The sequence below is a fragment of the Chrysochloris asiatica genome, unplaced genomic scaffold (genome assembly GCF_000296735.1).
Source record: "Chrysochloris asiatica unplaced genomic scaffold, ChrAsi1.0 scaffold00117, whole genome shotgun sequence".
In the NCBI taxonomy this organism is placed as follows: Eukaryota; Metazoa; Chordata; class Mammalia; order Afrosoricida; family Chrysochloridae; genus Chrysochloris; species Chrysochloris asiatica.
In genome coordinates, this window is record NW_006408635.1 from 2,421,363 (window position 1) to 2,449,203 (window position 27,841).

Sequence of the window (27,841 nt, forward strand, 5' to 3'; positions counted from 1 at the left end):
ACTCTTGCTTTCAAGTACATCCAGTGATTTTGTGAGACAAACTTTTACCTTTAACGTTCTCTGTAAGTAAGGGGAGAGAGTTAAGCACAGATAAACTTAGTCTTTGGTTCCATGACGTTTTAATTACGTTGGAAGTATTCCACTAAAGCCTCGTTTAGGCCATAGTTGTTGGCTTAGCTGTCTTTGGCTGTGGGTAAAGACTGTTTATCAAGTAAATTCAGTGTCTTACTTTGTTCACCTCCTTCAGTTTTGGATTATTGATGTCATTTTCTAAATTGCCTTCGGTCTGTTTGCTTTCTGTCTTACTTTTTTGATCCATTATTTCCATGCAAGATTAGTCTTTAAAAACAGTCATTGTTAATGTTGATATGAATCTTAAATTTAGGCTCCGAAACATTGAGGGTTTGGATATCATACATAGAATAAAATGTAGTCTCTTATACCTTAGTATTTAAAGTTATTCCCACTGTGACGTTTCATTGCCTTTACAACACTTTTTATCATGGGCTCATACGTATCTCTGTTAGTGTTCCCTTTGCTCACAGGACTCCCCTTTTACATAATAGCATTGGCTTCTTTGCTTGTCTCACATCTCACCTTTCTGTCTCTGCTTGTCTTACATCTCCCTTTCTTATACCGTTAAACATGAATCAGACTCTGCTAAAGAGGTTGCTCAGTCATTGAAATCCAGTGGCATTGCATCACTTTAGTGGTACTTGTTTTTCATGCATTCAATAATCAAGCATTTACTGGGTGTTCAAGGTACATTCAACCACTTTCTTTCCCCCAAAACATAGGGTTTTAGTGGCGGGTTCACAATGTTTTCATGGTGGTTCATGGGCTTCTAGTGAGGGCTGGTCCCCAGGAGAATCTCCTATTGGGGAACCCTTTGTGCTGAGATCTACAAGATAAATAAGAAACATTTCCTGGCCACTGGGACCCTAATGCATCAATACGAATGCATAGTGTAATCTAAATTAGAAATTGGTAAGAATCATGAGAGAAATCAAATGAAATGGTCCTGGAAATTTAGAATGAAAGGAAATGCATGTGGCTGAAACAATTTGTTCAGGGTTTTTTATTGTACAGACAAGAGTATTTTGATTTTTGAAAGCTGTATGAGATGGCATGCTGGTAAAGCTTGGGTCACGCGATGTGAGCTGACTACTGAAAGTAACCAATGACTTCCCTTCAAAGCAGAATCAGACTCTGCATGTGTTTGTCTTCATCTCATTGTAAACACTTTGCTCCCAGGCTCCTCTCTCTTCACATCCAGGTTCTTACAGATCCTGACCTTCAGACTACAGTTTACCACTTCCATCAGTAGTGCAAGCCACGATCATTTCTCACTGTTATTATTTAACTCAGTCTGATTACCTGTCTGCTGTTGTCTGTCTACAGTGACTCTTTTAAAGCATACGAGATCATTGACTCGTCTGGTAGAGTCTTCTAGTGGCTCCTTCAGAGCAAAAGCCCAGTCCGTACAGACATTTCACAAGGCCTGGGATGGCCTCAGTTTGATTAATAGATTTTTTTTAAATAAATGTGTTTGCTCTATATTTTTATTAATCTTGGTGCCTTCCATCTTTTATAATATCTCCTGCTTCTTCCCTTCATGAACTCTGTTCCTCTGACTCATTTGCCCCAGCTAAATTGGCTTTTTCTGTTCCTTAAATACACTTCTTACAATCCCGCCTCAGACCTTTGTACTTGCTATATCTGTTCTTTAGTATTTTCAAACTGTGCTACTCCCCTACACATTGGTTCCTTATGTCCTTTATGGGTGTAGACATTACTTTCTTACATTATATGCAGGAAAATATGGTACTCGTGTTTTTGTGTTTTTTTTCATATATATTTATAAAAATATACACACATACACACATTTACACTAAAACCCTTCTTTCCCCGTATTTTCGTATGGTTTCACCTTAGGTGTTCAGTGACCGTTATTTTACTGTGTTACTAATATTGATTGTTTAATGTGATATTAAACAAGGAACTCTGTTTACACTGCAAGGTCGCCAGTTCAAACCCACCAGCCACTCTTGGGAAATCCTGTACAGGATCCCTATGAGTTGGAACTGCCTAGACGGCACTTAACAACAACATAGGCGGGACTGAGGAATATAGGATTGATTGTTCTGCTGAAGAATTGCCAGCAGTATTTATGTCCAAGTAACGAGTCCTGGTGTGGCGCTCTGGGTTACAGCACCAGACTGCAAAGCTTTTAGAACCGCCAGATCAGTGGTTCAAGCTCACCAGCTGCTCCTCGGAAACCCTATACAGGGTAGCTTTGGGTCGGAACCAACTCAAAAGCACTTCACGACAACAACAACAAACATGACCTGAACAGTACTTTCACAAGAGAAATTGAGTAGCATTATAATGTGAGTTAAGGAGCACTGGTAGCATAATGGGTTGCAAGTTAGGATGCTAACTGCAAGGTCAGCATTTCAAAACAACAAGGTACTCTACAGGGATAAATGAGGCTTTCTGCACCCATGAAGATTTACAGCCTCTGAAACCCTGTACTGGGAATCAACCGACTCAGCACACGACCACCACCATATCATGGGGTGGAGATGAGGGATATCTGAAAATGGATTCTTTTCCTTTTGGTAACAATGATTATAGGAAAAAAAGTAATGGATATGTGAGTATAGTAGGATGTGGGCTCTAAAAATACTGTCCAAAAAGGGGGCTATTCTATTCTAGACTCTTAAATAAAAAAACCCATTCAGTGTGTAGTCTTAGATCGACCCAGTTTGTTCATTTTCAATACATACGGAAAACTAAACATGAACTGAACACTGGATAACATTGTAGAATTATAAATTTTATGAGATTTTGAATAATTTATTAAGTAAATGTTTTCATTTGAGGAAAAAATGTTTATTAAAATATTTTTATCAGGAGTGAAGGATTCTCCAGAAAACAAACAGAAGAAAGAATTGTTGCTAATTCAGTACAGTTGAGTCACTTTCAGCCCATAGGGACTCTGTAAAGGGTTTCTGCAGAGCAGCTGCTGTGTTTGAACCACAAGTCCTGCTGTTCAAACCCACCTGGGGTCCAGTGTTTATCCTTCAGCACCACACCAGGAAGCCAGAAGAAAGAGAATCAATAAGAAATAGTAATTGATTGAATGAAATTGGGATAGAAAAAAAAATCAGGTCTGTTGTTACATGGTGTTTTAAAAGGAATATAATACTATAGGAGAGCATGGGAATGTCAAAAGGAACACTCAGAATTTGAAATTTGACTTTCTGTTTTTAGTTGTGGTGATTTTGGATTCATATCTTTTATTTGCTGGTCTTACCAGCTTGGTAATTTCCGGGTACAGTAACTTAAACAGTTGTGTATTTTTGTCCTTTTATTTATTTATTTATTTTTGCGATCATAAGGAGCTCAGGTAGCGTAGTGGTTATGAATTGGGCTGCGAACCTTAAGGTCAGCAGTTTGAAACTACCAGCGGTTCCGCGGGAGAAAGATGAGGCGTTCTTCTCTCGTAAAGATTTACAGCCTCGGAAACCCTGTACAGGGTCGCTATGGGTCGCAATTGACTTGACGGCACTTAACAACAACAACAACATCATATGAATAATTTTGTAGCAAATGTCTATTTGAGATCAGTGACCCTAGTTTGTCTTCTTATCTAACTATATCCTAGGCAGACATGAAATTCCTGTTTTTCACTGTTACCTTGCTTGGTATTTGTGCTTTCTGTTAGTGTAAGTTGAACTTTACTGAAAGAACATAGGTGTCTTCATTACCAATGTTGTTGTTAGGTGCCATCGAGTCAGTACCGACTCATAGCGACCTTATGCACAGCAGAATGAAACACTGCCTGATCCTGGGCTCACCTCACTACCATTGCCACACTTGAGTCCATCGATGCTGCCACTTGGCCAGTCCATCTAGTTGAGGGGTCTTCCTCTTTTTCTCTGGCCCTACACCTTACCAAACAGGATACCCTTTTCCAGCGACTGGTCCCTCCTGACAATATGTCCGAAGTATGAGAGACCAGGTTTGGCCATCTTGGCCTCCAAGGAGCACTCGGTTGCACTTCATCCAAAACGTATCTGTTGGTTCATTTGGCAGCCTGTGGCACTTTGAATATTCTCCTCCAACACCATAACTCAAAAGCAACAATTCTACAGTCTTCCATATTCACTGTCCAGCTTTCACATGCGTATGTGTTATTGAAAATACCATGGCTTGGGTCAGGCGCCCCTTAGTCCTCAAGCTGACATCTTTCCTCTTCAACTCTTTAAAAAGGTCTTGTGCAGCAGATTTGCCTAATGCAATATATCATTTGATCTCTTGACTGCTGCTTCCCTGAGTATTGATTGTTGATCCAAGAAAAATGAAGTCCTTGACAACTTCAGTCTTTTCTCCATTGATAAGAATGTTATTTATTGATCCAGTGGTGAGGATTTTTGTTTTCTCTACATTGAGATGCAATCCATACCAAAGGCTGTGTTCTTTGATCTTCATCAGTAAGAATTTAAAGTCCTCTTCACTTTCAGCAAGCAAGGTTGTATCATCTGCATATCGCAGGTTGTTAATGAGTCTTCCTCCAGTACTGATGCCACGTTTTTCTTCATATAACCCAGTTTCTTTGATTATTTTGCTCAACATACAGGTTGAATAAGTATAGCGAAACAATATAACCTTGTCACACACCTTTCTTAATTTTAAACATTCCAGTGTTCCCGTGTTCTGTTCTAACAGCTGCTGCTTGATGTAGGTACAGATTCCTCATGCACACAATTAAGTGTTCTGGAATACTCTTACTTCACAAGGTTGTCCGTAGCTTGTCATGATCCACACAATCAAAAGCCTTTGTGTAGTCAGTAAAGCACAGGAAAACATCTTGCTGGTATTTTCTGCTTTCAGCCAAGATCCATCGGACACCAGCAATGTTATCCTGCATTCCACAGCCTTTTCTGAATCTGGCTTAAACTTCTGGAAGTTCTCTGTCAGTGTATGCTTGCCACCCATTTGTGTAGCACCTTTAGTAAAACTTTATTTGCATGCATAAGAAAGAGATTATCCGATGATTTCCACATTCCATTGGGTCATCTCTGTTTGGATTGTGAACAAATAAGGATCTCTTCCAATCAGTTGGCCAGATAGTTGTCTTCCAAATTTCTTGACAGAGATGAGTGAGTGCCTGCTGTGCCATCTCACTTTCTTGAAAGATTTTAATTTTGATTCCATCAATTCCTGGTGCCTTGTTTTTTGCCATTTCCTTCAATGCACCTTGGACTTCCTCCTTCAGTATCATTGGCGCGTGATCATATGCTACCTATTGAAACGGTTGAACATCAACCATTTCTTTTCTGTACAGTGACTCTGTGTATTCCTTCCATCTTCTTTTGCTGCTTTCTGCATCATTCAGTAATTTCCCCAGACAATCTTTGAATAACGAAAGTCGAGGCTTGAATTTTTTCTTCAGTTCCCTCAGCCTGAGAAATGCTGAGCATGTTCTTTCTTTTCGGTTTTCTGATTCCAGATCTTTGCACGTTTTGTTGTAGTATTTGGCTTTATCTGCTCAAGCTGATCTTTGATATTTTCTGTTCAGCTCTTGTACCTCCTTATTTCTTCATTTGCTTTATCATCTCTACGCTGGAGAGCAAGTTTCAGTGTCTCTTTTCTGACGTCCATTTTGACCTTTTCATTCTTTCTTGTCTTCCTAATGACTTTTTGCTTTCTTCATGTATGATGTTCTTCATGTCATCCCACAACTCTTCTGGTCTTCGGTATTTAGAGTTTAATGCATCAAAACTGTTTTTCAGATGATCTCTAATTTCAGGTAGGACTTGTTTTCCTTTTCTTCAGCTTCAGTTTGAATTTCTATATCAGAAATTGATGGTCTGTTCCACAATCTGTCCCTTGCCTTGTTTTGACTAATGGAATGGAGCTTTTCCATTGTCTCTTTCCTCAGATGTAGTCAGTTTGATTTCTGTGTATTCCATCTGGTGAGGTCCATGTGTATAAGTCATCTCTTATGCTGGCTCAAGAAGGTATTTGAAATGAACAAATCATTCATTTTGCAGAATTGTATCATGCGATCTCCAGCATCATTTCTGTCACTGAGGTTATATTTTCCAACTACTGACCCTTCCTCTTTGCTCCCAACCTTTGCATTCCAATCACCAGTAATGATCACTATATCTTGATTGCATGTTTGATCAATTTCTGATTGAAGAAGTTTGTAGAATTCTTCTATTTCATCCTCACTGGCTTTAGTGGTTAGTCTGTAATATCAGTATTACCAATGGTTATGATAAGTTTATTTCTCTAAACTGAGCATTTTCATTTTTTACTCAGGTTTACATCTGAATTGGTACGTAATTAGTTACTCTTGGGTTATTTGTAGGGTTATTTACTCATGAACCATCCAGGTTTTAGTATTTGTATCAGTATTTTATGACGACGGATGGGGTTCGAGTGGAAATTCATGTTGACATCATTCACCTTTACTAACTAATTCTCTCATCTCAGACTACTCCAAGAGCATCTTTGAAAAAAAGTTTCTTAGTTGTTTTCTTGCTTCAAAGAACATTGTACTATATGGTGAAAATGAAAGATGGCAAAAGCTTCTTGTTGTTTTCAGAGATTAGGAAATTAATTGAAGAGGGGATGAAAAAATTTTGTAGTAGAGAAAATGGACATGATTTGACGACCTTTCTCAGGTTGTCAGAGCGTGACCCTTTATTTTGTTCAAAGTTCTTTGACTTTGCAGAAACAAGACAAACCATGCACTATGTGGTACAGAAAAGAAAGTTGAAAAAAAAATCCATTTAAGTTGATGTATATGAGGGACTTCAAAAAGTTTATGGGAAAGAGTAATAGAACGATAATAGAATTTTTCCGTGACATTTTTCAAATGCCTTAGTATTTTTTCCTTGTTCTCCAAAGAATTTAGTGATTAGTTTTATTGATTAAAAGGTTTTAGACTGGCATTCTTTAAAACCCAAGACTTGTTCTGTAACCCTGTTCTTTTTCCCTCTCAGCTGCAACAGCTGATCCAAACTTTACAGATCCAGCAGCAGAAGCCTCAGCCTTCCATCCTGCAGGCCCTGGATGCTGGGCTTGTGGTACAGTTGCAGGCGCTTACAGCACAGCTCACAGCCGCGGCTGCAGCCGCCAACACCCTGAACCCTCTAGAACAGGGAGTCTCCTTCAACAAGGTAAAGCATTATTAGGATATCAGACCTGCTGTACATGAAGTGTTGGTGGTATTAAGTGTCGTCTAGTCGGTTCCAACTCACAGCGTCTCTGTCTAGGGTTTCCACGGAGTGGCTGGTGGGTTTTAACCACTAGCTAGCAGTCCAGTGCCTATCTTACAGAACCACACCAGGACTTCATATGAAGTGTATAAGTTAAATATTTTATATATTCATATGTATGTTTTGATTGCATTTTAGCACATTGTTGTTGTTAAGTGCCATTGAGTCGGTTTCCAAGGAGCGACTGGTGAACTTGAACCAATGACCTTGCAGTCCACAGCAGGAACGCACAGCGCCCTAGCAGGCCTCCATTCTAGCAGAGAGCTGTGTTAATACAGACTGTAGTACACAAACACTCAGCTGAAGCTGTTGCTATTGAGTCGATCCCATCTCATCGTGACCCTGTGGACGGAGCAGAGCTGTAATCTTCCTGGAAGCAGCCTGCCACAGCTGTCTTCTGCAGACCTGTCGGTGGGTTCCAACTGCTGACTTCTTGAATAGCAGCCAAGTGCTTAGCCACATTCTAAAGTTTAAAAAGACTTCTGAAAAAATTCATTTCATAATTCCACTGGAAACATTTAAAGTATTTTCTTTTGACTAAAAAGACAAATTGTGTCGGTAAAATTATTTATTAACCTGTAAGTCAAATAGTTAATGTCCTAAACGGTCTAATTTCCTTTGGAATGTTATACATCAATTGAAGGAGCCCTGGTAACCTAGTGGCTTGTGAGCTGGGCTGCTAACCACAACGTCTTTCCAGTGTTAACCACTGCTTGTCATGAGCCACACAGTTTGAAAGCCAATATAGCGTAAGTAGACATCTTTCTAGTGTTCTCTGCTTTCAGTCAACATTCACCTGGCATCAACAACGAAGACTGGGTGTTCCTGAACACTTACTGTGCTCATGAGGAACCGGTACATAACCCAAGAGGCATTTGTTTAAACAGAACAAGTGGATACTGAACATGTGCACAAATGTTATATCCTTTTACCATAATTATTCTATCTGTATGCTGAACCAGTAATCTGAAAAGATGGATTATATGAAGAAAAATGTGGCATCAGGATTGGAGGAAGATTCATTAACATTCTGCAATGTGCAGATGATACAATCCTGTTTATTGTATGTAAAGTTTTTTAAAATACTAACGAATGGCAGAGACTACAGCCATCACTTATGGATTGCACCTCACAATAATTATGGACCAATAAATAACAAATAACAAGCATTTGTTTTTGCTTTGATCAGTCAACAACTCAGGAAAGCAAAGAAATCGAATAATGTATTCGGCAAATCTGCTACAAAAGATCTCTTTCAAGTGTTAAAGAACAAAGATGTCAGTTTGAGAACTAAGGTACACCTGACACATGCCATGGTGTTTTTGATAAATTCGTATGTGTGTGAAAGTTGGATTATGGTGTTGGAGAACAATATTTAAAAGTATCCTGGACTATGAGAAAGAAAAAAAAACCCTGTGTTGGACGAAGTACAACTGGGATGTTGAAACTTTGTGTCATACTGTGGACTGTTATTAGATGGGACAGTCCCTGGAGAAGAACTTGGTGAAGTGGCGGGTCAATGAAAAGAGAAAGACTCCAGTGAGATGGGAGTGGCAGCAGAAATCATCTCAAATGTAACAACAATTGGGAGGATACAGGACCAGGCCCTGTTTTGTTCTGTTGTGCATGGGGTCACTGTTGATTGGAACAGTGCCACTCAGACACTTAACAAAATAGCTTGACCACATAAAAAGCCTTTACACATTAACAAATTAATGTAGCAAGCATTCTTAGATAACAGTTGACCTGGAATTGCATCTATTGTTCATATTTGTAGTTTTTTTTTAACAAGCTGTATTACCCTGGACTATGTAAATTGGGTCTTCTGTAAAGTTACAGTGTTAGTGTTTGTCCTGTTTATGCCATGATTTGTTTGTTGATAAAGCAGTGAATGAGGGCAGGGACTTCAAAAAGTTTATGGAAAAACTCTATTATCTTTAATTACATTCCATTTTTCCACACACTTTCGATGCCCCTTGTATGTCTAAAATGAAATTTTAGTCTATCATTGCATAAAGTGTTATAAAATAGTTATCTATTAAGTGTTATAGGTAAATTAAGGGTATTTCAGCGACCTGCAAATTAGTGTTTGTAACTTTTGCTGTCCTTTTAAAGTCTGTTTTTCTCCTTCATCCTCTCCCCTCAGAAATTGATGGATAGATTTGATTTTGGAGACGATTCTGAGCACAGTGAAGAACCCAAAAAGGATATCCCAACTTCCCAACTGTAAGAATTATTATCTTTTTCTTTATAAATATTGGGGAGCACTTTGCCTTCTGAACAGCTCATTTTACTTTCACAACTAACTTGGGGTTGATTATTGCTTTGGAATACTGACATTACCTCAGGTGAGAGAATTGTTCTCTTGTTGCTTCCTTGTATTAGTTTTACTCTTCCTCAGATCTCTGCAATTACTATAAGAACATTTGAAATACCAGGAAAGAAATTCTAATACCAAGGGGCTGCTTTTAGGAAGTATTCAAAAATTCCAGGACACAGCAAATTTATCAGAAATAAGGATTGAGATTGTACAGTTTCATTTTTTCTTTGAACAAAATGGATTGTATGGGTCTATTTGGATGAGTCCCCTCACCTCCCCATCCCCGACACTCTTCAGCGCTCTAGATTGTGTGGGGATGTGTGAGAGGGCCTGTGGGAAGGAAGAGAGGTGGTAGAGTGGATGTGTTGAAGGTAGATGAGTCGTAGAGGCTGGACAAAAAGGGAGGACCTTCTGGGACTCACATTTCTAGCAGATGTTACTGTTTCATATATTGGCATAGCATGCAAGATGACTTGATAATGCTATTTTACTTGAAAAAATGAAAAGCTAGTATTTTAGATTATAAAATTTAAACTTGAAAGTACCATTTGATACCATTTAGATAAATCTCCTGTATAGTCAAAAAGTCTTATCTTGATAGTCCTGACACAGGATTATTTATCCTGCTTGAATGCCTTCTATGCAAGAAATTAAGTGTTTTGTTTGTTCTTTTGTTCAACCGAATCCTGTTTCCATAAATTCTTATAAACTGGCCCAAGATTTACTCCATTATTTTTTTGAGACATCGCTTTTCACAATGTGAAGATAGATATCATTCTTCTTGGAGATTTATTTGCTGCAGATGTAGTAGACTTTTTCCCAACTGTTCAAAACTTTACGTCATACTGATGGGTTTCCCCTTTTGGGTTACCCTCTTTTTTATTCATGTCCTATCTTGGCACTCAGATTTCCAGGTGCATTTCAGGTGTGGAATAGTGAAGTTGATTATATCTATGATTACCCAAGGAAAGCATAGTAGTTTGTATATTAAGTGTCTGGTCACTTGAAATTAATAGATTTCTTGTGTGTCGACTGGTAGACCATTTGCATTGTCCTTTAGTCAGAGAGGTTCCTTGGTGTTGCAGATGACTGGTGCTGGACCACCTTGCCACACCACAGAAGCAACAGCCTGGCGATCTGTGTCTGTAAAGCTATCAGTCATGAAAACCCTGTGGAGCAATTCTGCTCTGTACCACATGGTGTCACCAGCAGTCGGACTTGAGTTGATGGCAATGGGACTTTTAATGGTTACAGAAAGAATTGAAGTGGCAATATTTAAATACTTTAAACTGTTTTTACAAGTGTTTTGCTGAGACTTTTAAAAAACTGCTCTAGTGTAATAAGCAGTATGTTACCTGTTTTTTGTTGTCAGTACCGAGTATAGCACAGCAGAGCGAAACATGCCCGATCCTGGGCCAGCCTCACTACTGTTGCCACACTTGACGCCATCGATGCTGCCACTTGGCCAGTCTATCTTGTTGGGGATCTCCATCTTTTTCTCTGACCCTACACCTTACCAATTGGGCTGCAAACCTTAAGGACAGCGGTTCGAAACTACCAGCGGCTCCGCGGGAGAAAGATGGGGCTTTCTACTCCCGTAAAGATTTACACCCTCGGAAACCCTGTACAGGGTTGCTATGGGTCGGAACCGACTCAACGGCACTTAACAACAACAACACCTTACCAAACATGATAGCCTTCTCCAGTCACTGGTCCCTCCTGACAACAGGGCCAAAGTATGAGAGTCCAAGTTTGGCCTCCAAGGAGCACTCTGGCTGCACTTCTTCCAAAATGGATCTATTGGTTCTTTTGGCAGTCCGTGGCAATAGTCTCTTCCAACATCACAACTCAAAAGCATCAATTCTTCTATAGTCTTCCTTATTCACTGTCCAACTTTCACATACATATGAGGTTATTGAAAAGATCATGGCTTGGGTCAGGCGCAGCTTAGTCCTCAAGCTGACATCTTTGCTTTTCAACACATTTAAAAGGTCTTGTGCAGCAGATTTGCCTAATGCAATACGTTGTTCGATTTTTTGACTGCTGCTTCCATAAGTGTTGATTGTTGATCCAAGAAAAATGAAGTCCTTGGCAACTTCAGTATTTTCTCCATTGATAAGAATGTTGTTTATTGGTCCAGTGGTGAGGATTTTGTTTTCTTTGCATTGAGATGTAATCCATACCGAAGGCTGTATTCTTTGATCTTCATCAATAAGAATTTTAAGTCCTCTTCACTTTCAGCAAGCAAGGTTGTATCATCTGCATATCGCAGGTTGTTGATCAGTCTTCCTCCAATCCTGATGCCATGTTTTTTTTTTTTTTTTTCATATAATTGAGCTTCTCCGTTGATTTGCTCAACATACGGGTTGAATAAAGATAGTGAAAGAATGCAACCCTGTCACACACCCTTTTTCATTTTTAAACCATTCAATTTTTCCAAAATCTGTTCGAACAACTGCCTCTTGGTCCAGGTACAGATTCCTCATGAGTACAATTAAGTGTTCCGGGATACTCAAACTTCACCAGGTTGTCCATAGCTTGTCATGATCCACACAATCAAAAGCCTTTGTATAGTCAATGAAGCACAGGTAAACATCTTTCAGATATTCTCTGCTTTCAGCCAAGATCCATCAGACACCATCAATGATAGCCCTCGTTGCACGGCCTGTTCTGAATCCGGCTTGAACCTCTATATTACCTTTAGTAAAACTTTACTTGTGTGGGATATCAAAGAGATTGTCCAATGATTTCTGAGTTCCATTGGGTCATCTTTCTTTGGAATGTGCACAAATAGGATCTCTTCCAATCAGTTGGCCAGATAGCTGTCTTCCAAATTTCTTGGCAGAGGTGAGTTGAGTGCCTCCTGTGTTGCTTTACTTTCTTGGAAGATATCAGTTTTTATTCCATCAATTCCTGGTGCCTTGTTCTGTGCCAATGCCTTCAATGCACCTTGGACTTCCTCCATCAGTGTCATTGGCTCTTGATCATATGCTACCTCTTGAAACAGTTGAACATGAACCAGTTCCTTTTGGTACAGTGACTCTTGTGTATTCCTTCCATCTTCTCTTGATGCTTTCTGCATCATTCAATAATTTGCCCAGAGAATCTTTCAGTAAATAAAGTCGAGGCTTGAATTTTTTCTTCAGTTCCCTCAGCCTGAGAAATGCTGAGCATGTTCTTCCTTTTTAGTTTCTGATTCCAGATCTTTGCACATTTTATTATAATATTTGGCTTTATCTTCTCAAGCTGATCTTTGATATTTTCTGTTCAGCTCTTGGACCTCCTCATTTCTTCCATTTGCTTTAGCATCTCTACTCTAGAGAGCAAGTTTTAGTGTCTCTTCTGACAACCATTTTGATCTTTTCCTTCTTTCTTGTCTTCTTAATGACCTTTTGTTTTCATCCTGTATGATGTTCTTTTTGTCATCCCCCCCAAAAAAAAACTGGTCTACGGTTTTAGAGTTTAATGTATCAAATCTGTTTATCAGATGATCCCTAAATTTAGGTGGGATATATTCAAGATCATATTTTGTCTCTTCTGGATATGTTTTCATTTTCTTCAGCTTCAGTTTGAATTTGCATATGAGTAATTGATTCTGTTTCACTGTCTTCCCCTGGCTTTGTTTTCACTGATGATATGGAGCTTTTCCATCGTCTCTTTCCGCAAATGTAGTCAATTTGATTTCTGTGTATTCCATCTGGTGACGTCCATGTGTATAAATTGTTTCTTATGCTGTCTAAAAAAGGTATTTGAAATGAACAAATCATTGATTTTGCAGAATTCTATCAAGCGTTCTCCAGCGTCGTATCTATCTTACCTGGTTTTAGAGGCATGAAGTAGCAATATCAGGTCTTCAACAGAACACCTCTAACGTGTTTTCCCTTGGAACACTACTGAAGAATGCACTTTTGTTTAATTAATGTGTTAATAATGCATATTAATGAAGTATTCCATTTGTTATGTTACTTTGATGTATAATAACACTAGCAGAATATGTTTTGTTGACTCCAGTTGTTTTTTTCTTTAGTGAGATTAAAACATTGATTTTTTTTTTTTTCTTTCGCTTTTTCTCCTTAGTCCTCATGTTTCCGAATCCGTGAACAATTCCATTTTTCATCAGATAGCAGAGCAGCTACAGCAGCAGAATCTGGAGCAGCTTAGACAGCAGCTCTTGGAGCAGCCGCCGCAGAAGGTTTATATCCCCATCCTGTGGTCTTTTGAGTGATTGCTTCCTGTAGTCTAAAAGTTGGTCTATTTGTCTGTAGAGTCTTTTGTAATCTATATGGTTTTTTATCAGTCACATCATTTCCTTTCTAAGTTATCATGATCTATCCATTACTAAATAGACCAGTTTTCGTAGAACTTTTAATATTTTTGCTGTAACCAAAGCATGTTCTGGCAACTTACTAACCCATTGGGAGCATGGCAGAAATTAATTTCAGCGTCTTGGGGATGTAGAACAGAAGACAGGCTATGTTTCAGTGTCATTGCTGAAAACTTACATGCTTTCCTGCATCGTCAGTTTCCTATCAAGGTGGACAGTGATGCTTTTTCTATTCATGATGGTGATCGAGCCAATTGCTGCTTTAAAGTAAAACATTGCCATGTGGCAGTACCTTTATTAGGCATGTTGTAGACACATTTAGTCAAAGTATACAGCTAATACCATATAGATCATCATTCTTAAGATGCAAATATTATGTGGATAGTCATGAATTTTTAAACACTCCCAAGTACAGGACAACATGCCATTGATAAGAATCTTAAATTTCAGGAATGACAAAATGTAAAAAACTACTGACCCAGAATCAGTAAAGTATGTTTAAATTACAGAGGTAAAAATTAAACCCATTACAAAGCTTATTTCTGCTCTAGATGAGAGATATTTAGAGATGCAAGATGAGGAGGAACCATTCGCCTCCTTTCTCCCAATACATACTTCCCAATGCTCTCAATGTTTTTTTTTTGTTTTTTTTTTCCTCTCTCGATGTTTTGACATTATCCTAGGTTGGTTCTCGAGAGAAGCAAAACTAGTGAAGTGTGTATATGTTGTTGGTAGTGTTGTCAAGTCGGCTCTGACTCATAGCGACCCTGTATGATGTTTACTAGGAGTGACTGGTAGATTTGAACTGGGTTTAACCTCGATAATGCTTACGTGCCATTTAATTCTGACTCATAGTCACCCTGCATAGCACTTCTTTGGAGCCCCTGGTGGGTTTGAACCATTGACCTTTTGTTTAGCAGTCTCTAGTGCTTAACTATATGTGGACTCCATATATTTGATAGAGAGTAAGTTAAGGATATCATGAATAAGCTTGTGGAGGCTGGCATGTCCCAAGTTAGTAGGTTGGAGGCGTTTTCTGATTCCTTTAGCTGCTGGCACTGACGAACCCAATATGAGAAGTCAGATGTCACACAGCTGGCTCGTGGGCTGTAATGGTGATGGTTAAATTTAATAATCATGTCATTAGTTCTTAGGCTATTTAAGAATATAATAAAATGAGGTGTTTCTGTTGAACAGTAAGCTCAAGCTGGCTGCTTCAGATTTGTTGTAGTGTCTTAGATAACAGAATCAGGTTGATAGTACCACTCTGCTCATGACAGCTCTGAACACACCTGGAGAACCTATTGAGGTCTCAGTCTCCATAAAACTAAAGGACCAATGAAAAACTGGAACACTTTGCGAGAAGAGTGGCCACAATTATAAAGGGACTAGACATCATGTCACGAAAGGAATGGTTTCTATTGTCTTGAGCAAGTTGGAGTTGATGATTTCAATAATTATAACATCAGAATATCGAGAAGTGTCCGGGGAAGTTGTAGCTCAAAATGACATGCTAATGATGGTGAAAATAGTAAGGCAAATAAAAAGGGCTTTTAAAAGAATGTTAAGAATCAAGAAATTTAAAGATGATTCCACCACTTAATGATAAGGAGCAGAATCCCAAAATGATACTTATTTTATTACTGAAATTTTTCATGCAGGAAAATATGGAAAGGGTACAATTGAACATGATAAGGTCTATGATGGGCTATTAGGAACCCTTTTTTGCTTAAAATGGGTTGATGTCAAATAACTTGTGTAATGACCCTGAGTCTGATGACCTAGTAGACCCCTTAATTCAGGGATATGGAGTCCTGGTGTGGCACTGTGGGAGAGGCACTGGACCACAAGGTCTGTTTGAACTGCTGGTCGTGGTTCAAACTCACCTGTATAGCGTTTCCTTGGAAAATGGTCTAGGGCTTATACGTGTGGATTTCAGTAAGATATTTGACTAAGTATTTCAGTAGATTTATAACTGATCAAAGTGTGATGCTTCATGAATGTTAATGCCAGTCTTGAAAGGATGTTGCCAGCGCCTGTTCTCTTTGTCTTTATTTCACTCAACACTTTTATGTTTACTTGGTAGATAGTGCTGAAGAAACGAGGGATGTTTGTACCAGGATATAGATAAGGATGTATGTTATTACACCAGGAAAAATAGTCACTATCACCTGGATCCAGTGACCCTCTTCATTTAAAAATTTTTTTAAGCCATGCGCTACAAATAATTGACAGAAGTGAGAGTGGAGTGATGGGGTGGGCTGGGGGGTGAGCATTAGGAATCTTAATAGAACGTCAGCATAGCTGCCTTTTTGTATTAAACCTCGGAGCCCGAACTCCTACAGGAGAGCCGCTCTCACTGTCACTTGCCTCATGCCTTCTTCAGACCACATGGAGCAGCCCAGGTTCTTCTGCAGTGTACGGTCGGATGACGTCTAAGTGGATGACACTAGCATATTTCCTTCTTTTTCTTAGAAGTTTAGGTTTCATTCATCAACTTCTTGAATTTGAGCAATCTATACAAGATATGATGTGGCGATGTGGGTTAATGCTCCAGACTGCAAAGATGTTTCAACTGCAAGGTCAGCGGGTCATGCTCATCAGCTGCTCCTTGGAAACTCTCTGCAGGGTCCCTATGGGTCGGAGTCGATTTGATGGCACTTAACAACAACAATATACATGATATGGTTACCTGAAAACTCAAGTCAGCAATTGCACTTGTATATATATGATACATTGCCTTGTTGTTACCATTATAGTCGGAAGTGGTGCTAATCCATAGCATTGCGTTCTTCTTCTGATTGTTCTCATGATGTCTCAGTTTTCTTTACTGTTCTGTTAGGGTAAAGATGAAAAGATTGAATAAGGAAAGATAAACTAGATTACTTTGTGCCATCTTGAAATATGATGGAATATTTTTGACAATGCAATAAAATCAAATTACAGTGATTGATATCACTATTTTATTATCCGCCTACCAATCCATTGATCTTTGTTTTATTTTTTTCATTCTTTTAACATAATGGAGAATAGTTGATGGATAATTGAGTAGTTATGAAAAAATTCCTAGCTTGATGAAGTACCAAAATTTTCAAGACACAGGAAAATAAATCTCTGTGTCCTATAACATTTCTTAGATTTAATTTCAAGGGCCAGTAGACTTAGTGCTACTTTCAAGATAGAATAATGTTAGCTTCTTTTTAAAAAAGTAAAGAGGCCTGTTCTTCATAAGACTACTAAGAAAGAATTCCTTCAAACAGGTTAAACTACTCAAAAGGAAACTCAAAACAAAAAATAATTGCAAACAGATCCTGTTGGTTACTAAAGGTTAACACATCAACACATTAAATAGATTACTTAAAGATGAGAAACCAACAGGGTTGGAGTAGATACATGGGGTTTCAGGTGTATGGTGAAAGAAGTAATCATTGTGTAAGGAATATGTGACTACTGAGTTAGAGCCCAACAGTAAGACTGAGAATGAACTGTGAACCTATCTTGTATAAGTAAAAATTCTTGTTATGCCGTTTGAAAGGCTTGAGGCAGGTTTTCAGTACATGTCTTGATTTACTCTGGAAGACTAAGCTTATTTGCTAATTTTCTGGTCAGTGTGGTGTTCAAGCTTTTAATGAGTAGTCAGTGCACTGCTATCTGTTCTAATTGTAACTGCAGCTTTTATTTGTTTTACTGATCCTTGGGGAACCTGTTTCCTCGTTAGTATCAAAAGATACTTGAAACTTTTTTTGATGTTCAGTTTGCTCTTAATTATGATACGGTTGTCCTCCCTATACGTCGTCCCTCCCCCAGTTGTATTGCCTTTAGAGTGAGAGTGATATTTTTATCAGTTTGGTCTTGCTTTGAAGTAGTTGTGTTTTGAAGATAGTAAACTATTCAGATTTCTTATCTATTTAATGATGTTGTTGAAGTGTACCACGCACAAAATAGCAGTTGTATATATTTGATAACAGGTTGGTTCTCCTGGACTATAAAATGAAATTGGAGATTTCAGATTCCAGTGAGGGTGTTTTCAGTTTCATAGAGAGACCCATTAAAGAAATAAACTAGTAAAGTTGTGAATGGTTTTTCTAGAATAATGGTTTTGACACTGGCATTTGAGCTGTGTTTTGCTTTTATATATGTAATATGTGACTTAATTTTTTAATATAAAATACTTCCTTGAACTATTATGTATAGCATTTTTATTAATGCTGTCATTGTAATTCTAGATTCCTTTAACAGTGCTATATCATTCATTAGAAAATCTAAAATTACTCCTTCAGAGCTTGTATTTTCTACTGTTTCTCTCACATCTCCTTCAGTCCTGTAGCTCCTCACCCCTTTTTATGGGGGGTTGCTCCCTGCTATTAACCAAACCTTGGTTTATGTAAAAGTGGAGCATTTGATTGCTTATCTCATAAAAGATTTAACGTGGGATTTATCTCTGGATTGGGTCTGGTAGTGTAGTGGTTACGAATCAGACTGCGAACCTCAAGGTCAGCAGTTCGAAACTACCAGCTGTTCCACAGGAGAAAGATGAGGCTTTCTGTTCCCGTAAAGATTTACAGCCTCGGAAACCCGGTACAGGGTTGCTGTGAGTCGAAACCGGCTCCACAGCACATAATCACCACCATATTTATATAAACACACAATTGTGCTGTTTCCAGGGTAGTGACTGAACAACAGGAACTATCCCTGAATTTGAATGTGTAGTAAAATGAATGCTTTTCTAACGTGTGTGTGTTTTTCCATCCTTCTCAATAGGCAACCCCTCAAGATAGTCAGGAGGGACCCTTTGGCTCAGAGCACTCAGCATCCCCTTCCCAGGGGAGCAGTCAGCAGCAGTTTCTTGAACCAGAAGCAAATTTGGATGATTCCATAGATATTCAACAGCAGGTAAAAGAAACCACATTTATGGCTCATACATTTCTTAAGTTAAGTAGAGAAAGTGTTTTAAATTATAATGAATATGTCCTAAGTTTTTTTTGAGCTTCTTTGACCATTATATATCTGCCATTAATGCCTATTGATTGTTTAAGTCAGAATTATTGCCATTATATATCTATATATTGTCATTATATATAAGCTTTTTCTTTTTCTTTTGCCTTTCAAGGATATGGATATAGATGAAGGGCAAGATGTAGTGGTGGAGGAGATCTTTGAACAAGAAGCAAAAAAAGTGGCTGTTCGCTCAAGATCAAGAACACGTTCACGATCTCGTTCAAGGTTCTATGATGTTTAATACTAGCTGTGTGTGTGTTAGCCTTCAAAATGCTGATTCTGTCTTTGCATCAAGATGAAGTGAAATTATTTTGTCAGAACGTCTTTTTTTACATACTCAGACATAGTTCAGAATTGTAAAAACTTAATTAACTTTGTTTCTTTTTTAATTAAATAGGGATTTACCTATTGCTAATTTTTTGAATAATTTATAAACAATAGCATTCATATTATAAGCCTGGGAATTTCAATTACTCTTCATTATTTTAGTGATAAGCACTGGATCGCCAGGCTGGTTTTGAACTGCAAGGTCGGCAGATTTAACTCACTAGCTGCACCTTGGAAACCCTGTACAGGGTCGCTGTGAGTCAGAATCGACTCAAAGGCACTTAACAACAACAATAACATTTTAGTGAATAATATGATGATGCCGAGCTTAGAATATAATTGCCTTGAACTAGTGATCAGTCAAGCTATAGAGGAACCAAGTGAGAAATACAAGTTAATGTTTTCCATATTCCATTTCATTTAGAAAATGTTCAGTAATAAAAAGAGGAAACGATATTTCTGTTTATGTTGTTGTGAAGTCAGACACCAATACAATTTGAGCGACTGAAAAGTGCTAGGTGAATTTGCACAGTGCATGTCCTCCTTCCTGCTCTTAGAGAGTACTCTGCCTTGTAGCAGCTCTGTCACTTGTAGAGTCATTGTGCTTTCATTCTCAGGCTTTTTGACACCGGTTTCAACAGTGTTGGAAGACACTAAGAGAAAGTGAAACCTTGTATAGTATCCCCTTCTCTCCTCTTTTTGGGTTATGAGCAGTCACCAATTTCATTCAGTAAGAACTGCTTGCACATAGACTTGGGACTCACGTGGACCTGGATAGTGCTTGGGTTTATGAGATTGTATGTATGATACTTGAATATACTTATAAGTATTTCAGGAGGTAGCTACATGTAAGACATTCATTTTTTGTTTTGTTTTTTTCCCCCTCGCTGAGAAGAGAAAAATTTGACAGAATGACAGCACTTTCAGTAGAGTCACACGATTTTATTTCAATTTTTTAGTAGATCACCAAGAAAACGCAGGTCTAGGTCCCGGTCTGGTTCTCGAAAACGCAAACACAGAAAGCGCTCGCGCTCGCGCTCCCGAGAAAGGAAGAGGAAGTCATCACGGTCCTACTCCAGTGAAAGGAGAGCGAGAGAAAGAGAGAAAGAGCGGCAGAAAAAGGGGCTGCCTCCGATTAGATCCAAAACTCTGAGTGGTAAGTAGTGTGCTATAACATAACACTCTCTGATCCAAACAAAGTGAAGAATCTGTCTACAAATGGTGTTAATCTCATTTTGATACGAAGAATTGGACACATGGTTTGATCGATGAATAATCTCATCTTAGGGGTTTGCAGTATGGTAGAGGAAAGAAGAAAAAAGAGTAGCATTTTGATGTTGTTCTAGTTAAGTGCTGTAGAGTCGATTCCAACTCATAGTGACCCTGAGCAGCTGGTGAGCTTGAACCACCGAGCCTGTGTTTCAAAACTACTATGCAGTCCAAACCTACCATGTAGTCCAGCACATTAACCCACAGTGCCACACCAGGAACATGATTTGACTAAAGATACAAAGTGGCCCAAGCTGGAGTCTGTATCCTGGACAGCCGTGATCTTTGCCCACCAGGTCTGGAGGAATCATTCTTCAGCAAAACATGCACTTGTGTTGAACATCCAACACTGTGACAAATGTGCAGGGGAAGAAATTCCTTTGGTTCAAACATTATTCCCTTTGTATGTCATTTGAATTGTGTGATTAGAACAAATTTGATAGTGATAGAATAGGGGGAGGTACTGTGAAATGAGTTGTAATCAGAGGATTCTTGGTGGGCTTTGACTTTAAGGGGAACTCATAGATCACACAGGAGTCCCAGTATGGTGCTTTAGGGTAAGCACTGGACTGCTAAGGTTGGTGGTTCAGACCCACCAACTGTTCTTTAGAAATCCTATGCATGGTTACTATGTATGAGTTGGGAACAATCAAAGGGGGGGTCAGGGTCATGTTATGAGGACTTGAGAATTTAAGCAGGTCATGGCTGTCATGTCAGAACCATCTCTGATTATGGGATCCAACGTTAATCATATTGATACTCCTAGTCTAGAAGGTTCTATTTGTCCATTAGGGTAGGGGACCAAATGCAAACAAACATTTTAGTAGCTGGTCAATACAGACATAATGGCAAAGGTCTGACCGTCCAGTCTCTAGAATGCTCCTCCGTTCTCTGGCTACCCAAAGTGAGACTCCATGAAGCAAAGGATACCTACCTGGTAGGGTTGCAGCAACTCCCAGAGATCTGTAAGCCAAGGGAACAATTTCCAAAATTTACAAGCACTGACCAACCAGAGTGGAAAGACTTGGTTGAAAACCTAGCATTTAGGAGAGATTTTGAAATGGTCATCTTAGGGGATAAACTTGCTCTGGAGTAAAACTGCCTTAATGAAACTCAAACCCATTGTCATTGATTGTACTGAGAGACCCACAGTACAGAGTAGGACTGCCTTGGAGGATGACTGACACACCTCGTTCTCATAGAACAGGCTGCTGAGCTGCAACTGTCCATCTTTCAGTTCACCACCAAGCTTTTAACAATTGCACCTCCAGGACTTTATATCTTCCCTGTTCGTAATAAATTCAAACAACCATACTCACTACTGTTGAGTTGATTTTCATTCATAGAGACAGACCTTGTACAGGGTTTCCGAGACTGTAAACCTTTACAGGAGCAAAAAGCTGCTGCTTTTGTCTGGTGGGGCAGCTGGTGGTTTTGCACAGCTGATTAGCAGCCCAATGCCTAATCCACAATGTTAGCAGGGCCCCGTTTTCATATTTCACTGTTGCTTAGGTAAAGACACCCACTTAATGATTCCAGCACAGAAGGATGCACAAAAAAACACACAGATAGAATTGCAATGAAATGTAGATTTGAAACTGTTGTACATTACAATTATCTAGGGAATCTTAAAAAATCCAATTCTGGGTCTGTCATCTCTTAAAGTAAGACCCAGGAATCTAGATGTGGTTCAGATATGCAGCCAAGTTAGAGCAGAAGTGGCATAGATGTGACTGTATGGAGGAGCTTCCAACGTTCTTGGAAAAGTGGAAATGGACGATGACATTTTCCCACAAGCTTTTTGAAGTCACTTACTTTACCTGGGATTTTACTTTATATTAGATAAAGCAGATGTAAGTATCCCTTGACAGGTATTTAGAGAATACTGTTTTACATTTAGTTTCTTATAATCATTAGTGTTTTTCCTTAGCTGATTGAGAGAAATGTGTCCCTGATTATTTGTTTTGCATTTCTTTACAGTCTGTAGCACTACGCTGTGGGTTGGTCAGGTGGACAAGAAAGCGACACAGCAAGATTTAACTAACTTGTTTGAAGAGTTTGGACAAATTGAATCCATCAATGTGAGTATCAGCTCTTAGTAAGTTAAAGAGCCACCTTGGTTTCACCCTCATTACCCCAATGTTTGACTTAAATAACACATCTTTACAAGGATTATTTTCCGCATTTCTTTGACTGTTCTGTTGTACTGTTTCTTTGCTTAAATAAGTTTTCTTTTTATAAATGGAATTCTAACAGGATATTCTGAGGTGTTGTGTAGCACTTGCTTATTTAAAATATTCAAGTTAGCAAGAACCCTCTGTGTGACCTAATTTAAACACTACCCATTCCCGTTTTTATATACAAGTGAGGAAACTGAATCCCACAGAATTGCAGTCACCTGTGCATGAGATACACGTGGACCTGGGTCCTTACTCTCTTTTGCTAGATTTTTCTGTAGTCATCTTGGGTGATTTTTTAATCACACAAAGCACACCTGTGTGTTAGAGAAACTCTGGTCACTTGAACAAAACTTTTCCCTCCTCAGTCTCATTTTTTCAGTGACTTTGCCTTACCCCATAGCTGCCTTGGAATATCTTCTTCCTCCAGACCTGTTGCTTTTTCCCAAGAGTTATGTCAAAACGTCCTTAGTTGGCCATTCTAGTTTTATCCATACAAACCATTTGCTGCCCCATCTCTCCCTCATCCTTTCAGTTTGTAAATTCTAGGTTGTGAAATAAAAGTTCTAAGTCAACTGAGCATTTTATAGTCATTTGTTTCTTTGAGGAGACTTAAAATTCATTACATCTATGATTTTAAGGCAGTATTGGTATGCTTTTATGGTCTTTGGACCGTTTATCTTTTTTTTTTTTAAATTAAATGTTTTTATTTTGCATTGAATGAAAGTTTACAGGGCACATCATCAGCTTCACATTCAACCATTCCTAGAGCTTGTTTCATTACATTGATTATTATCCCTGCCATATATCATCAGTTTACAGTGTTTCTCTCTATCCTCTTTAGCCTTTTTTTGTTTTTGGAGGGGGGGGGGGGGGGGCTTGGCTTTTTGGAATTTACAGTCTCGGCTTTTAGGGAAGGTTTTTACATTTGTCTGTGGATATCCAGGGCTCATGTATGAGATTACTAACAAGCATTACTGAATAATCAGATGAGGGACAGTTTGCTATGTCTACTAGGTGGCTAGAGTCTGATCCTCAGAGCCTATGGTTTGGACGGTCAACAACGCTTGGGCCCACAGGGGCTTGACCTTCTGACCGGATCTGTACTGTCTGCATCTGAGTCCTCCTCATTTATTGATTGTTTAAGGGACTCTGCCTGTCTTAGGTGGTCAGTGCGAATTCCTCAGTCTTACCAGTCATTGAGACTCATTGCAGCATGGCAATGTCTCTGTCTTAAGTAGCCGAGGTTCCACGTGATCCTTACCCATCTCTGGCCGCACGTCCAGCATAAACAGCCGCCATCCGAGGAAGGCAGGGAGGGAGGAGATCAGCTGGGGACCCCATGCGTCCGACGTTGCCGGTCCACCACCTGCTCTAAGGTGACCAAGCAGGATCACTATGCTGAGGTTCAATCCAGTTCTTAGGGGATCTTACTCTCTAGCATGGGTAGCAAATCAGTAGCCACTCAGTGTTCACTTTGAGAATTACTTATATCATAAGTTTGAGCATGTAGCTGATGAATATCCCCAGACAAGTGTATATTGTTCCACAACCTCCTAAAATGCTGTTGGATTAAGTTCCAATTAATTTCTGGGTTACTGAAAGATAACACAAATCTACTTATACCTTGAGTAACCTTAGCTGGGAGTGTAGTCTGGATATATTGGGTCTTATTTCCCTTAAGCGGTCTTTCTTTCTCTAAAGCATTTAGTCTGTTTTGTGAGCCTTTGTCTATTTACTCTCGGTTCATATGAGCATTTATCATTATTTTGCTAAAAAGTTATCTGCATTTTCTGTTCTGTCTTTTATCTCAACCTTCCTTATTAGGGGGAAACTTGATTTTTCTGTATTAATGTTAGCACTGTTAATTTAAATTGTGAGTTTAGCATTTCCTGTTTTACTCTCAAGAACATGCTTGTCTAATCAATCTCATTGGAGCTTCATAAGAGCTGGATTAATTTAGTTGTCATTTTACCCATGGTTTCTAGAGTTCACTGTTGTAGCATGGGCATTGCAGGTTCCTCTTTCTACATCAGAGTTATGCTGTAGGATTCTCTTACTCATCACTTAAATTTCTCCTGTCAAAATATCAACTACTTTTCATTGCATAACCTTTTTGATATTTTTTCTGATCTTCTTCTACTCTTAAGCTGGTGGAAATATGTTCTAATGTTTAAACAAAATAGGAATACCCTTGGTACAACAGCTGTACATTCTGAGCAGGCTAGAACCTGCTCTGAGGAACGTCCGCCTTCATGTATTGTAGCATGTTGGATATGCATGTTGCAGATGCCATTTGTGGTCTCTCTTTCTTCAGGCTATTTGAACATTTACTTGCATTTCTCCCTGCTCTGCAACGTTGCCTTCTGTATGTACGGTGTTGACAGATGACAGGGACTTAAGTTATTTTGAGAGTAGACTCACTGGTGGTAGGTTCCAGGATTTGAAAAACTTACGGGAGCTTTGTAAACATTTCACTTGGTTTTAGGGAGTTTGCGGATTGAGAAGAGTCCGTTTTTGATTTGGTATTCAGTCGGTCATGGTGAGCTTGAACAAAAGACTCCTAGTGTTTGGTAAGAAGCTTAAACTACATTCCAAGTGCAGTTTGTATGGAGTTAGGTTGACTTCACGGAACTTTTGAGAATATTGGTGGTAAACTGAGGACAGCAAAACTATGGTTATTATTTTGACAAATAGAGCTCATTAGCTATTGTTGTTGTTGTTATGTGTCGTCGAGTCGGTTCCGACCCATAGCGACCCTGTACAGGGTTTCCAAGGCTGCAAATCTTTATGGGAGCAGAAAGCCTCATCTTTCTCCCGCGGAACAGCTGGTTGTTTCGAACTGCTGACCTTGCGGTGCGCAGCCCAATTTGTAACCACTACGCTACCAGAGCTCCTATTAGCTATTAAGTACTAGTAAAGCAATAGAATATCTTTTGAGTTCTTCAGAGACAAATTGAAGTGCTGTACCTAGATCTCTGAACTAATACATTGATTTGGCAAATTACCGAATAGTTCATTTCTTTTTGTAAACAAAAGGCAGTCTAGTTCTTACACCGAGTTTATTGCTGTATTCATGTTGCAGACTTTTCCCTAAAATTCTTTGGCAAAATATAATTTTATGAAAATGTAAGGCTTCATCTTTATTATCAAGTGTCTGTAAGTTTTAAAAGAAGGATTAGGTGGTGGTTGTGTACCTTGGAGTTAGTTCTGACTCACAGTGACCCTGTACAGGGTTTGTGAGTCTGTAAATCTTTACGGAAGCAGAAAGCAGCAGCATCTTTCTCCCGTGGAGCAGCTGGTAGGTTTGAACTGCTGATCAATTCTTCACAGTTAGCAGCCTAGATTGAAATTCACTGTACTATTAGAGCTCCTTTTTAAGCATTAGGTCCTTCTTCACATCAAAAAAAAAATCTCATTTATTGCTTAGTAGCACTTGGAAAAAATGAAATACTAATTAGAATATTTTATATGACTTTAGATATGTTGGCCTTGCAATATATTATTTCTCTTTCATCTGGTATGTATGGTATTATACATACAAGGGAACTTAAGAAAGTTTGTGGAAAAGTTGGAGTGAAAAGCTAATGAAATGTTCCGTGAGCGTTTTGGAGCCCCCTTGTGTTTTGTCTTCAGGTTCTTTCGTGTTTTTCTTACTGTCACATGTTGAGGTGACTCCTGGAATCCATGTGGCAGAGTAGAACTGCCCCACAGGCCTTTTTTGGCTGTGATCTTTCCAGAAGCAGATCTCCGGGTCTTTGGCCCAGTCAGCAGTCAAGGGCTTCACTTAACCACCAGGACTCCTATTTTTATTCATTGGCACACAGGGTTTCCAATTTCACACAGATCATGGCTTAGAATAAGACCAGATTAGTTTTATGTTTTGGGATTTTTAAAGTAATTGATTTTACATGTGATAGAAGGTTATAACAAATATGGAAGTATGTTATATAAATGATGACAGTTTTGGAACTACTGTAACAAAATAAGTAGAACAGAAGTTCTTGATTTCTCAAAGCCTAAAAAGCATAAAATACTTCTTAGAACCACGTATTTATTGCTTCCTAACTAACATGTAATAAAAGGTAGGAAAAGTAGACATTCTGTACTTGTTCATTTTCAGTAATATTTGAGTCTACCAATATTTTCCTGTTATCTGCCCTACAAACTCTAAATGAAGTAAATACTCAGGAGAAAAAAATTAGATTCTTAAAAACAAAAGCCTAGTATCCTACTGATAAAAGATTGCAGAAGGAAGAAAGGATATAACAATTCAGTAACTAACCTGTCAAAATTGAATTGGAATAGCAGGGAGAAAGATCTGGCAATCTGCTCCTATAAAGATTTACAGTCTAGTAAACCTTATGAGGCAGTTCTATTCTGTCACATGGGGCTGCTATGAGTTGGAAACGGCTTGACAAATACACCGCAGCAACAGCTACATAAGTCATTAGTTAATGTTCTGTTTTCTAACTAATTGCTCTCCTTATGTACTCTTTCTAATGGTTTAAACATTTTTTCTTTAATTAAATAGATGATTCCTCCCAGGGGCTGTGCTTATGTCTGTATGGTTCACCGACAAGATGCGTTTCGGGCTCTTCAGAAACTCAGTTCTGGATCATATAAAATTGGGTCTAAAGTCATCAAGGTGAGATTTTGTGGAGGTGGGGGTTACACAGGGCACTATTGTAGTTAGTACATATTAACGTCTTGAGTTTTTCATCTGAAAGCATCATGTACTTGCTAGTTTGAGTTATTAGACTTTCCCTCTATTTAATCTTCTTTTAGCATCATGAGCAAGCCTAGTCAGAAAGTATATTATTTTAGCATTGCTGAGGTATTAAATTAGATGGAACTTAAAATAAGCACAGTAACCATGTTTTAGTCAATGGATCTTTGACATCACACATGTACAGTTCTCTACTTTAGCCAGGGCACTGGTTTCTAAGCAGAACACTTCTGGTCTAACAAGTTTGTCTTTCATTCACTTCTTCCTTTCTGCCTTCCTAATCTCATTCTCATATTGTTAATTCCTTCTTCTTCTTCTTCTTCTTCTTTTTTTTTTTAACATTTCCTGTTCTTACACAAACAAGATCTTTAGGAAAGATTAGTGTATATGGATATATAT

General features: G+C 38.7%; 1 protein-coding gene across 1 annotated transcript in view; it reads left to right on the forward strand.

The window, feature by feature from the left end:
* Window positions 1-27,841, forward strand: part of SCAF8 (SR-related CTD-associated factor 8) — an 86,904-nt gene that overhangs the window by 34,734 nt on the left and 24,329 nt on the right. Inside the window, exons 7-14 of the mRNA XM_006868476.1 lie at window positions 7,023-7,199; window positions 9,445-9,524; window positions 13,696-13,810; window positions 18,704-18,835; window positions 19,053-19,165; window positions 20,230-20,423; window positions 22,517-22,617; window positions 27,248-27,361. Of these exons, the coding sequence (XP_006868538.1) occupies window positions 7,023-7,199; window positions 9,445-9,524; window positions 13,696-13,810; window positions 18,704-18,835; window positions 19,053-19,165; window positions 20,230-20,423; window positions 22,517-22,617; window positions 27,248-27,361 (1,026 nt within the window). The remainder of the gene's footprint in view (window positions 1-7,022; window positions 7,200-9,444; window positions 9,525-13,695; window positions 13,811-18,703; window positions 18,836-19,052; window positions 19,166-20,229; window positions 20,424-22,516; window positions 22,618-27,247; window positions 27,362-27,841) is intronic.